The following is a 13,649-nucleotide window of genomic DNA, read 5'->3' on the forward strand; positions in this document are numbered from 1 at the left end:
AGTGGTTGGAAAGTGGAGATACAAGTATTTTAAATAGTTTCTTCAGATTATTGCGAATGTTCTTCTTTGATATTACACCAGCTCTGTGTAAGTGGTACTTTCTTAAAGGTTAGTTGCAGTGTGCAATCTGAACTTTCTGGATTCTGGTAATAAAGTCCATTGGACTGTTGAATAGCTTTTTTACCCATTTGGAAAATAGTGCTTCCCTGAGTTATTTGGGTCTTCCAAATATTTCATTATAAAGTATTTTTAATCACATTTATTTTTTTTAAGATTTTTATTTATTTATTGAGAGAGAGAGAGAGAGACTGGTAGAGAGAGAGAGCATGAGAGGGAGGACGGTCAGAAGGAGAAGCAGACTCCCTGCTAAGCAGGGAGCCCGATGCAGGACTCGATCCTGGGACTCCAGGATCATGACCTGAGCCAAAGGCAGTCGTTTAACCAACTGAGCCACCCAGGCACCCAATCACATTTTTAAATATCAGGTATATCTTGTCAGAAAAATCCTTATTGGGAAGTCTTGATCATGGAGGATTAAGCTTTCCAGAATTTTGTTTCACTTAAAAGCTCAAACTTTGTAAATGTTGGCAACAAATACTGCCAATTGTCTTCCTTGATGTAATAGGTTCACTTCACTTACTTTTGAGAAAGCGTCTGATAACCATGGTTTATCTGTCATCATTTTGTCAAGGGACAGTGGTGCTCCATGAAAAGATCTTTTGTGTTCTGGGTATCGTTCAGCTTTGCAGCCACCCACAGCCTCTTCCTGTGCCTCGCGTTCACGTGCCTCAGGGGGGGAATCTGATTGCATTAGTCAGCCATTATCTGACCCGAGGGCGGCCTGGCACAGAGCATGGCCACCCGCACAGAAGGAACCACTGCTGGCCGCTTACTTGGAGGAGACTTCCAGGCTAGTAAATACTCCAAGCACCATGTCCAGGATATGTACCATTAATGAATTAGCAAGGTAGTTTTTGATGCAGAGATGCAAATAGAGTGATGATGGTATGACAAGTTGAAAAAATGGATTTATAATTCGCTTTTTATAAGCACCCATTTGACAATACCTTGCTGAAAGACCCCCCCAAAAAAACCCATGTCCTTAAATTTGTGGTCACATTCTAGTACCACCTTTACTTCGTTTGGAGCATTAATTCTATTCTGAGGCTGCTATGGGACCATCTGTCCCAAAAATGTTCTTCAGTACAGTTTGAGTAGTTGTTACTATGAATGTTCTACCAATGTAAACACAGATTTTATTGCCTTTCACATTGATATTAATAAAAAGATGTTATTGTTAACAATTTTTCGTTGCTTTAAATGGGTGTCTTTCTCCTTCACAAGGGAGGAAAATCCCCCAAGGTCTGTAAAAATAATCATATCTAGTATTTTTATGTGTTAATAAATAATTAAGAGTCACTAGTCACTGATTTTGCAGGTTCACAGATTTTAAATGTGACTTTTATTACTTTTTTTAATTGACTTTCTTATTCTGATAGGAACAGAACAGCCTGTAAGAAAAATTTTCTGTATTTCTGCCATCTTGAGGTTTAGTAACTTTTCCTATTTGAAGTCCTGGAATTATTATATATGGTATAATGTACACTATAGATTTGGACCATGTATGTGAGAACATACCCACGAGTGAGCACTCATGAGCTCACAAGCAAGTTCCTTCAGTTAGCAAAGGGAAGAGTGGAAGCAGGCTGTTTTAGGAAAAAATATTGAGGCCTGAGTTCCCTCTTTCATTCATCCCTTGAGAGCATTAGGGGGTGGGGAGAGCAATGTATTTGGATTAATGAAAAAAACAAAAACAGCATCCCTATGAGGAAATGTAACCTGATACAATTTAAAGTAGGATCCAGACTGAAACAGAGTTCTTTTCGGGTGTGGAAATATTTTGTCACACAGTTGCCATCTAAATTTTAAAAGAAATCTAGACTTCCTTTCTTTTCTTACATCTTGATTTTGTTAAATCTTGTATTTCTTTGAGCCATATGTCCCAAGTAATTAAGTTATAAATATTATACAGAATAATTTGCATACATTCCAAATGCTTTTTAAATTTGAAGCAGCTTACCTTTCTTTCTAACACCACAGTCCTCACAAAGATGGGTTATCTCAGTTTCTCCAGTGACTTTATCCCAGCAATACACATTGTCCTGAGCTGTATGAGTGCACACTGCTGCACTCTGTCCCTGCCAGACAGCAGACAGAGTTTATTGTTTTGTTCCCTTTTTTTGAACGGAGCACTAAAGATGCCCTAGCACCTCCTTTAGCTTTCTGAACTGATAGGTATCAAGCAAAGCCTCACGGGCTGTTCTTGCTGAGTATTGTTAATGTTGCAGTACAGATTAAAATCTCAGAAAACCCCATTTATTATATACTTTATAGGTATGGATAGCTTTTATTGTTAATATCCTAAATCATCTAAAGGCTTGTTTTCTTTCTTTTTTTTACAGACCTAACTACCATAATGAATGCTGCATATTAAGAGAAACCACAAGAAGGTTATACATTTGGTTGTCTAATAATCTTGGATTTGATATGAACCAACACATATTCCTTGTTGTCACTGACAGAACCCCAGTTTGTATGTACATTATTCACATTCCTCTCTGTTGTGTTTGGGGGAAAAAAAGACATTTTAGCCTTTTTTAAGGTTATTGATTTAATTTCATGTTATTTGGTTGCATGAAGTTGCCCTTAACCACTAAGGATTATCAAGATTTTTGCACAGACTTATACATGTCTAGGATCCTTTTATCAAGGCAGTTACATTCATCATTCTCCTGCCTTTACTCCACTATCACCAGGCACCCCATTAAATATAAATTAGCATTTTTAAAAAAGGACCACTCAACATAATGCTTAAGGGATTTCCTCTCTGTGACAGAACCCAGGAACCAGTTCCTAAACACATAATGTTGGCATATTGAAGATGAAATTAAAATTGTCCTTCAGTTTTGAGGCCATGTGTAAAGTTTAATCATACTGTAAAATATCTATTCCGTATTAGAAATAGCTAGTCAACAGCTTATACTTCTCAAAACTCATATTGTTACGTACACAAACTCAGTTTTTATATGTGAAGTTAGTGAGTCTTTTGTGTTATTCCAAAATAAAGGCAATGATTTATTTTTTCCCCAATGCCAATACAATTTGAGCTAATCACTCAAGGTGGATAATTTACATTTTAAAGCTGGAATCAGCAGTAGCCCTATGGGAAACCAGACAAAGCATTGACTTTTAAATGAACCATTGTTTTCTTTTGGAACTAGAATTAGAATAGTTGATATTCATCCACAAACCATTATTATGTGTACATTATTGTTGCTATTGTGATAATAGAGAATTTTATTTATTTTTATGCCAGCTTATATTGTGAGAACACACTTAGTCAGTTTGGGTTTTATCAATCCTGTTATGCTTGTCCTTGGAACATCTTTCGCGTATTCGAGGTTTGTAGTTGAAAAATTTACTGTAAAAAAAAAAAATCAAAAACAAAAAAATGTATTGTTTTTACAGAATAAATTTATTGGAATGTGTACTGGGAGTAAGATTTGAGGTTGTAAACAACGAAGTTAGTGTAATTTGGCTTCATCTATGTAATGTGAGGTATTAATGTAATTCATATATTAAAGCAAAAATTGTTAACAGCAAATTGACAATAGAATCAAGTGCAGGTGAGGGTTTTCTTTTTCTTTCTTTCTTTTTTTTTTTTTAAACACTGTCTGGGTTTTAGGTTTTTTGTAAACATGGGGGAGGGAAAGGAATGGCTACACTATTGCTCGCACATCTCAGATAATATTTACCAGCTCAGTGGACCCTAAATTCACACACTTGACATTACCCATGCATTGGTTTCAATTCCCATTTTCTTTTTGTTTTCTTATTTTGGTGAGGAGCTAATAAATAACATGAAGAGAAAATGTGAGACGTTCTAAAAGCCCAGGGCCATTGAGGATGGGGCTGGTGCTGGTGGTTGGTGGTGGTGGTTACGGCAGCTGAGTGTATGAAAGCACCAGTCTGCTTACCCCTCTAGGGCACTGAGAAGGCGGCTGGATTTTTAGGTTGTTTCTCTCGCTTAACAAATATTAATTTTTCTCTATACTCATATTTCCAAATATGAAAAGTTCATTAAAAGATAGTAGGGATGCCACTCCAGTTCTTTTTCCTTGAAAAGTACTTTTTAATTTTGAGAGTTTTAATTCAATCTTAAATTAATGAAATTTAATTAATTCATCAAAAGTCCTCTTCATTGCTCACACTAAAACATAAGGAGAATGTAGATGACATTTTGAATTGGCACATGTAACTGACAGATTTTTAAAATAAAAATCCTAAAGACTACAAAACTGTTTCTGAAAAAAAATTACAAAATGTTTCAAATTTAATAAGATTTGTTTTCATAAAAGGCCAAAAAAAATTTATTAAAAATATACACAGAAATACAATAGAAATATTTCCAGTCACCAATAAAACTAGTATTCATTAAGAGTAATGATAAAGTTATCGATCCCTCCTTAGCTATTTAGACTCACAAAAAAATTTTATTAAAAGCAGTTCTTAAAACAGCAGTAAATAATATACTTTCCTTGGGAAAACATATTTCAAATAACATTTTAAAATATTGTGATGAGTTGCTTTTTATATTGAGGTTAATAATGACGCATATATATCTTATATGCCCAAAGTATCTCTCCAGTATGTATTTGCTGTTTGGAATTTTTTAATATGCATAGGCCATATTCACTTTTGAATAGTTCATTTTCATGCTCACTATTGTAGGAGCTAAGTTGTAATTGTTTACAGTTATATTTAATATGTGCAAACAGAATATTGAAATAGAAGGTCAAGCTTATTCACAAGTAATTTTGAATATATTTCTTTAAACAAGCTGTTTCTCAACTTCACTTTTCCTTCAAAAAATGAAAATTTACCCACACAAAACCATATGAGAGCTCACACATACAGTGCAGAGCAAGAATTTATGTATTCATAAGTATTCCTGAATAGGAAGGGAGTGAAATGGGACAAAATATCAGTACCAGGATAACAAAAGTCTGTAATCTAGAGAGGAAGAACATGAAATAATATCTTTATTCAACTTTTTCATCTGCCTTTGTTTTTATAAAGAACTCTGGTTTGTAGATACAACGATAGGCCAAGAGCTGAGGAAGAACTCCATATGCTATGTTTAATGCTAGAAAAAGGGTTTTCGCTTCTTCGGGGACTCTGTAGACATAAGCAGTTCTAGCATGAAGAGAAGCACCGATGTGAGAAAACTGAGCCTGTTGCATTTAAAGAAAAAGGGGGGAGGTAAGCATGAATTCTGTGTTCAGTTGGATTCACAGTGTGTTCTGGATGACTCATTCAGACCATGTTTCCTGTGCCCTCAAAACCAGTATTCTCTCAAACAATCCATAGTCTTCAGGATTTCACTGAATTTAGGGCCAGTCTTAACATAACTGTTCAAATAAAGTAAACCTTCCTTAGTGTGGCTTTATCACCCATCCAGTGCCCCTTACCAAACATTAGTGCTCAATTTAAAAAATTGAATAAAATCTCAGGGTTTTTTTCCTTCTGATTTGCATTCTGGAGATCTATACAGGCACTCATTGTGGCTTACTAAATGTGTTCCAATACAAATGAAGAAAGTACAGAGTTTAAAAAGTGAAAATATTTTTAATACAGCTATTTAAAGAGAAGCACTGAGGACCTCAGCTTCATTAATCAGTCTTTTTTACCTATTCCTTGCAACAAGAGCTCAAAGCCCTTCATTATATATTTTCTGTTTATTTCTTCATGTATTTTTTTTTATGCAACTTTAAAAAATACTAAGGGTTGTTTTGTAAGTAAGGTTGTTACCAACTTGGGTGGGGGTAGGACTGTGGTTGCTCTTTATAAAATGGTAAATGTACATGTAGGCAAATCAAATTCTAATTTATTTAGAAGTATGGCTTGTCAGCATAACCTGAGGCTAGAGCTTCCCATTTGTACTTATATACTTGTTCATAACGTACATTCAGAATGTATCTTTTTTGATACTTTTCATAAGCACAGGGGAAAACTGTATTAGAAAAGGCTTCTGTGTGAGGATTTCCTCAGGATTCTCATATTGTTACAAAATGCAACCCTGGAGTCTGGAAATCTAAGCTATATGTGAATAAAGGATTGGTTCTAAATATAACAAGTGATGAATTATTAGTTCATCAGGATCAAAGTAAAGAGAGAAGATATTATAACCTAAAGAAGTCACAGAATAAGAATGAAAAACTAATTTGCTTTAAATACGTATAAGTTCTTACACTTCCTTCTGTATGAAATCAGTTTATTCTGCTAAGTGGTTAACAGATAAAAGTTGTTCCTTAGCACTTGACTTTACCAAGAGAAGAAAAGGACAAGCTTTCATTGGCAGCATGTGTATGGATCTGTATCAGTGACAGGTACTTTAATAGGCTACATTTTTACAAATTACTGATACATTCTGGGGACCTCACAGTACAGTTTTGCTACTCTCTGGAGATAAAAAATTAGTGTGGCGTGTTACCAAGGACCAACACAGAAACTGTCCACCTCTGTCTGCACTGTGATCCATGAGGCTCCGTGAGGGCTCTGCCCTCAAGCACATGTCCCCCAGGCAGAGGCCCAGAGGGCACCCCACAGATGGTAAGCATTCCATCTCCGGGCTCTGAAGACAAACAGCCTTGTGAGTAAAGGGTACTGGAGAGGCTGCTCCAAGGAGCCGCTCTTGGGTAGTTCTAGGAGCACTGATCAGGAGCTTGGCCCCTGTTGCTGTCTTTCCCTCGGGCTTCTTTTGAATAACAGTGTTTTTCTGAATAGTATAACCAAACTTCTGGACTAGAGGCTAGATATGAACCTTGATCTTCAGAAATGTGGGTTTGGTGTCTTTGTCTTTATAGACACTTGTACACATGACAAAAATCACCAGGTTTGGGGAAATGCCAACCATACTTTGAGAGATTAATATGAGCAATCATGCCTACTTGCATAGGGAAACCTGCATAAAAAGTCAGTGATTCCGTAGGCTCTTTTCCTGCACTCCCCAGTGCAGTTAATACCTCATTTTCAAAAAACAGCAAAATCATGGCAACATTACAAAATGATCATGTCCTTAGATTAGATTGTAAGCCCACCGGGCAGGTACTGTGTCTAATGTTTTGTGTGGCGCCTCTCAAATTGTTAGAGCTCAATAAACATTAAACAACATTGGTCTTGTGACTGTCAAAGTACAGAAAGGTTCTACAAAGCATTTCTCTATTTTTATACCTATTTTGGTAGGCCTGCCTTCTCCAGAATTACCTATTTACATTTCTAATGCAAAGAGGTGTCTGCAGGTGAGAGAAGCCTAAGGCCAGTGTTCTGCGGTTTCTGGCAGTGCCTGCAGCTCTAACAGGTGTCTTTACAGTGGCCACACCTCCTGCTGAGTCAGCACCCAACCACTGCTTCCTCCCCAGGCTTCAGAAAAACCCCGTCTTGCTGAGAACGGTGCCCTCCCCCAGCACACAAGGCCTGCCGATGGAAGGACCGAGAGCTCAGCCTGGCACCTGGGTTTGTATCCAGGGGCTCTGGGCTCAGTGCCGCTGAGCTGACTGTCACCCAGGATCATAGGTACAACTTGTGGAGCCCAGAAACTTCTGCCAAGTTCAGTGATCTGACGTTGGGAGGCACTAATCCTCTTTCTTGCCATTCTAAATCAGCTTCCACCTCAAGTAAATTTACAAGATATGCTTTGACTTTTTTTTAATGGATGATTAGAATGGAAAATGAGGCAAAAAAAAAAAAAAAGCCAAGAACGGTTAAATTTTAATAGCTCCCTTTTCTTGTATTTAGAGACAACATGGAAAGGATGACTAAAAAATCATGATCTTGGTTCCAGAAAGAAGAGCTGAAAGAGTATCATGTGTCCACATAAGTATCATAGGCCAAAACTAATGCTGGAACAACAGCCAGGCTATTTGGCCGATACAATATAAGTAGTTAATCCAGAACTGTGTCACTTTTTAGGGTTTTCTGGGCAGCACAGTCCAGGGGTTAAGAACACTGCATCTGGAACCAGACCACCAGTGTCAGAGCCCATCTCTACTGGCAGTATGACCTTGGGTTAGGTATGTAACCTTTTTGGCTTCCTCATCTATAAAAGTAAGATAATAATGGAGCCTACCTCATAAGGATTGCTATGCCTGTTCAATGAGCTGATCTTTGTGGAGTGCTTAGGGCAGTGCCAAGAGAATCGCCTGTTCATGATCTGAAATTCTACTTTGTTGAGAACTCAGGTGGGCTCTTTGTTTTTAGATACCCTTGCTGACCTTTTTGACAATTTCAAGACAATCTGTCTCCACCAGAGGATAATCATGTGAAGACATTAAACCCAAAGTCTAATTTTAATATTAAATAAAGATGTTTTCTGATGAATTACACTTGAAGCAAACTATTAAAATAGGCTTTGCATTAGTATCCCAATTATCCATGTTCTTCCGAATTCTTTCAGGTATTTCCTAAAGGTTTCCATAAGGAAGAAAAACAAAAATTCGCCTCCAGGAGAGTCAACTCTACAACCAAATTACCCACAGATAAGCTTACAGACCCTTTTGTGAGGAAGTACACAGCATCCGCTGTAGCCAGGGAGTGGGAGAGTCTGAGCAGCGAGTGGGAAGGGGTGTTGCCCGACCCAGGGGGGACTGTTCCTGCTTCCAGGGCTGTGGGTGGCACTGGATGGGCAGCAGGCTCCCTGACAAACCCACTGCGAGTCTATCCCAAAGCTCTCTCCCAGTCTCTCTGATCTTTAGGTAATAATAACTGTTACACATATGGCTACAGATGAATGAATCTCCTGAGCAGCACAAGGCACTTCCTCTAGACTCCTGTTGGGAATCTTAAACCAACAAGAACAGCAACAAAGACCCACAGCGCATTCTGTGCCAGGCACTGTTGTAAGCCTTTTACATATATGCCCTTATTTAATCCCCTCCCAGCAGCTTTAGGAGAAAGCTCCTGTATTATCCTAACTTTCACAGCAGGGGAATCCAAGGTGGCGAAGGTCACGAGCTCCTCAGGGACAGGCTGAGATACGACACAGTCTCTCCAGTGCTCGTGCTCTTAATCATATTGACTAGATTATTTTCTTCTAATGTTCAGTGATATTTTAGCAGAGAAAAATTCTTCAGTTGCTAGAAGGTACTAATAAGTGGATCTAAGCAGGCTGCAATACTTTTCAAACTAGACTTGCAACTTCAATCCTACGATAGGAATTTTATAGGAAAAGACAATTGAGTTATGAATAAGTCCCCACTGGCTCTTTGGTGTAAAATGTGTCCTGGTTTTATTTGATTTTATTTTACTTTTTGATGGACGTTTTTGATTTCTGAAGACAGCAGATTTGGCAGATTCCTACAGAATCTGAAATCAGGGATCCAGTAAGAACTTAACACGTTTTCCATGGACTTGTACTGATCTAGAAATTTTTCAAAGATTTTTTTTCTTACTAAATCACAGAGAGTCTTGGGAGTTCACTAGGCCTTTCAAGAAATGCAAACTTTGATAAAGTTAGTGGGATCGTGAGTGCACAAAGCTTCTAAATGAGGAATGGCAGTTTTAGCAGGCGAGGGATGCAAGTTGGGTTAGGGAGGGTGTTTTCTGTGAGTGTCAGATGCCCTCCCAAGGCGAGAATTCTTTTCATAAGCCAGTATCGGCCAGGTAGAAAACCAATCACATACCTGGAATTCAACAGTCTCATCATGGGCACTTTGGTTCCAGTGTGATTTGTAACTTTTCCTTTGGTTAAACACTCTGAGTAGATAGATATTAAAGCCCAGCCCAGAGTCGTGGGACTGTCAGACACCCAGTTCTCAGATGACACCGTTCTGGGTTGGGAGAAACCTCCTCCTGACATTTGCAGGCTCTGGTCTGTAGCCTCCAGCTACCTTGTCAAACTGGGCAGTGGTGGATGAGCCCAAGGATTCCGGCAAGGCCTGGGGTCTGGCTGAAGCCCCTACTGCTGCCAAGGGCTCTACTGGCCCCACCGCCCTTCCCCGAACCGCCTGGCCGGAGCCACAGAGCCTGTCTGCAGGCCTGGCCCTCACCGGCAGGTACAGTCCGGGCTTAGTCTTAGTGCTATGGCTTCTGGCGCCCCTTGGCCCCCAAGGTGTGACCTTCCCAAGCCCCCTGACTGCCCACTGTCCGCCTGGCTCGGTCCAACAGTGGCCTCACTCTTGTCAGCCCCCTCGATGACAACGGTCCATGTTCCTGCAGCGGGGCCCACTATGGGGCAGACCCAGGTACAGGGCCTGGAGAGGGATGGCAACTGCGTCAAACTCTGAGCAAGCTCATCCTCCAGGGAAGGCACTGGTGAGAGTGAGGCTGGCAGGAGGCCCTCTCCCCTGGGGAGCGCGGAGACTAAGGCCAGGAAAACAAAAGCCAAGGCTTACTCCACCCTCTGACCTGCTGCCCGCGGCGACACCTAAACACGTCCCGGGCCTGACACAGCGCACGCTGCGTCCCCGCCTCCCACCCCCCAGAGGCTCTCCTGCTCCTCCAGGCCCATACGAGGTCTGGCTTCGAGGTCTGGCTTTGTGCCGTAGGCCCCCACCGCCCCTAACGTTGCGTGAGAAGAGTAAGGATATCAGTGGAGAAGAATGTGGGCATTGGGGTCAGACAGGATTCCAGATCCCTATTCTGCTATTTAGTAACTCTGACCCCAGGCAAGTAATAAACTGCCCTGAGCCTCTGCTTTCTTATCTTTTAAGTAAGGCTTTAAAAAAACAAAACAAGGGCGCCTGGGTGGCTCAGATGGTTAAGCGTCTGCCTTCGGCTCAGGTCATGATCCCAGGGTCCTGGGATGGAGTCCCGCATCGGGCTCCCTGCTCTTTGGGAGCCTGCTTCTCCCTCTGCTCTCTCTCTCTCCCTCTCTCTCTCTCTCCTCTGTCTCTCATGAATAAATAAATAAAATCTTTAAAAAAAACAAAACAAAACTGCAGGGGTAATGCTGTGCTTGTCACACTGTTTCTTCTGGGGCACACAGGAAGACCACATTCATCTGCTTCCCGTGCAGTCAGCTGGGTTGGTGCCAGGCCTGGCTCTTGAAAATATCCCACGTGATCTTTGCCCAGGCAAGAAAGAAGACTTCATTGTGTTAAGCCCCTGTGTATTTCCTACTCCAGCAGAGCACACAGCCCATCCTTACAGATAAGTAAGTACAACACTTAGCCTGCTTTGCCTCCCGTAAAGTAAGGTGAGAGTGCAGACCACTGTGGGACCATGAGCGTAAGCGCTGGGTTTGCAGATTCCTATGGAGACAGAACTAACTGGGCCTTGTGACGGGCTAGATGTAGGGGTGAGGGAATGGGAAGGGCTGTTTGCAGGGATGGTGGAAATGGGGGTAAGGTGTAGGGAAGGTCAGGAGTCCTATTTTAGACACTAACTCCAAGACAGCCAAGTGAAAAGACTGAGTCTGGGATTAGGCCTAGGAGTCTGGGAACAGTCTGGCCTAAAGACAGAAAATTGGAAGTCAGCTTATAGTTGGTATTGGAAGATATGGAAATAAAGGCTGAAACCCTGGCCTAAGGAATCGGCTATTCAGAGGTCTGCCAAGAGGGTAAATATTAGTTCTCTTCCCTCTTAAGTCCTTCAAGGAAAGAACAGGAACCCTTACTTCCGGATGCTGTACCAACTTTTTTGATACTAATACTCAAATTCTGTAATTGAGAATTACCTCAGACTGGGAAGAGCCTAAAGTATTAACCCATGAATCCTATAGCTGTTTTTCCAGCCTGTAAATGGCAGAGTGCTGTTGTACTGTCCCAGGTCCTGCACCATGACTAAAATTAACTGTATGTTCTGGCCGCTTCCACATGAGCCTCATTCTGAGGCCTGCTCGAAAAGAGCAAGATGCAAGAGAATGATTTTACAACATGGATTCATTTGTTTCTTTTTTATTTACAGTGAGAAGGGGGAAAAGATAAAATTATTTAATAATTTTCTTCCTTGTTCATAAGATCAGTTTGTCTTGCTGTTACCTTGTAAAAATGTACTTTGGGTAATAGTACACTTCCATAGATAATTGTATTTCCAGTTCAGTGAAATAAGCATTCACTGAACCCGTGCTCGAGGCCAGGGCCTTGACTGAGTAGCAGGGGGAAGGAATGGCATGACTGGGAACAGAATGTTCTCAAACCCAGTTTCCCTGGCTCAGTACAGTGCGGCACAACAGAATTCTGACATCTTCGGTGTGAGACAGACATCTCAAAGATGACGGCTCTCAATTCTTGTTTAGTAGCCATGGTGTTCAGAGACCGGGAGACAGCACTGGGCACCAACGGTGCCCCTTGCTGTGTGTGTGACCTGGGACACGCCATTAACCTCACTGGGCCTCAGCTTCCTCCCCTGTAGAGCTGGCTGCCACAGCTACCATGTAGTTATTGCAAGATCTGAATAACATGCATATGCAGAAATGTCTCCCAAAGAACTGCAGAAAAAAGGGGACAAGTCTAGGGCCTGCTTCCCACCCACCCTTAAACACCAAGCAGAGATGTTTCTCAGATTCTCGGCAATGACAGCCAGATCCCCAGCAGACGTTCTGAACAGAGCGTATGTTTAGTACCTGAGCTAGACCTCCGGCATGCATCAGTGTTATGTCAGGCATCCAGGAGCATCCAGGAACCACTAAGCCATAAAGCGCAGTCACAAAGTAAGGGACAGAATAGAACAGATAGGCCAGCATCTGCATTGAACAGAGAAATAACATCATCAGCAACTTCACAGCCTGGCCCGACGAAAAGCACCAAAGGTGAACATTTTTATCTCTGAGAATATTAACTCCCATTTCCTACATGGGTCCACACGTTCCCATTCTTAAAGAATGAACATTAATTTCAGAAAGACCATGGGCTTCATAACTACTTGACCTGGATTTTAGGATAAGCAGCAGGATCCTTTAGGTAGGGCTCTTGAAATTGCGTATAAAATCGGCAGAGCTCAGCTGGGCAATCCAAAGCAATCTGGGAACAAAAACGAATTCGTTATAAAGTTACAATCACATCTGATTCTCACCGTTTGCTGAGAGGGCTGAATGTTCCAGGTTCAGCCACAAGCTGTTTTGCTATTTAACAAAAACTGTGTATCATAGAAGCTCATCAGTGAAAGAAAAGAAATATTCTACAGATCTACTCGAAGGAGATGAAGAAGTTAACAGTAGAGCAGGAAATAACTAATGCTCTATTCTTGGGTACCTCCTAAGTATCTAGATTTCCACTGGCCAAAACACAGCTCATGCTAGATTACCAGTTTCACTTTTCCTGGGAATAAATAGCTAGCCAGCTGTTCTGCGGGAAGAAAAGCACATTCCTAGACCAAATTCATCTTACTATGCATTGCAGACTTTAAGAAACTGCCTCCTCCTCTCTCCAGTGGCTCACGGAGCACAGGGCCTTTGGGGGCAGTAGAGGGTGATCTGAAAGCAGGGTCCTCCTATGTGAAGCCACATCCCGTGTCCACTTTGAAAGGGAGCGGAGCAGAGTTGGTCACAGCAGGCTCTTGGCCACAGAAGAGACAGAGTCTCTCTGGCACGTAACCAGCCAGGTCCCCTCTGAGTCCCCTCCCTCCTGCATCACTCCTCATGTCCTTGGCCA

The 13,649-nt window shown here is 41.2% G+C and overlaps 2 protein-coding genes across 11 annotated transcripts in view; one reads left to right on the top strand and one right to left on the bottom strand.

Annotated features, from left to right (window-relative positions):
• HDGFL3 (HDGF like 3) overlaps positions 1-7,233 on the top strand; it is an 89,339-nt gene extending 82,106 nt beyond the window's left edge. Inside the window, exon 6 of the mRNA XM_025892978.2 lies at positions 2,463-7,233. Coding sequence (XP_025748763.1) covers positions 2,463-2,468 — 6 coding nt within the window. The 3' untranslated portion in view covers positions 2,469-7,233. The remainder of the gene's footprint in view (positions 1-2,462) is intronic.
• Positions 1-13,649, bottom strand: part of TM6SF1 (transmembrane 6 superfamily member 1) — a 55,247-nt gene that overhangs the window by 23,431 nt on the left and 18,167 nt on the right. For 7 of the 10 annotated variants that reach the window (XM_073882190.1, XM_025892968.2, XM_073882189.1 and 4 more), the window contains 3 exons: positions 12,927-13,019; positions 12,623-12,742; positions 5,086-5,294 (listed from right to left, as the gene is read on the bottom strand). In XM_073882190.1, coding sequence (XP_073738291.1) covers positions 5,103-5,294; positions 12,623-12,742; positions 12,927-13,019 — 405 coding nt within the window. In that variant the 3' untranslated portion in view covers positions 5,086-5,102. Of the gene's footprint in view, positions 1-394; positions 788-2,080; positions 2,199-5,085; positions 5,295-10,996; positions 12,488-12,622; positions 12,743-12,926; positions 13,020-13,649 lie in introns of those variants that run through there. The other 3 variants (XM_025892970.2, XM_025892969.2, XM_025892971.2) reach the window with 3 other exon arrangements.

Source organism: Callorhinus ursinus, unplaced genomic scaffold, assembly GCF_003265705.2.
Source record: "Callorhinus ursinus isolate GAN/ISIS: 27379988/994484 unplaced genomic scaffold, GSC_fseal_2.0 scaffold45, whole genome shotgun sequence".
Lineage (NCBI taxonomy): Eukaryota > Metazoa > Chordata > Mammalia > Carnivora > Otariidae > Callorhinus > Callorhinus ursinus.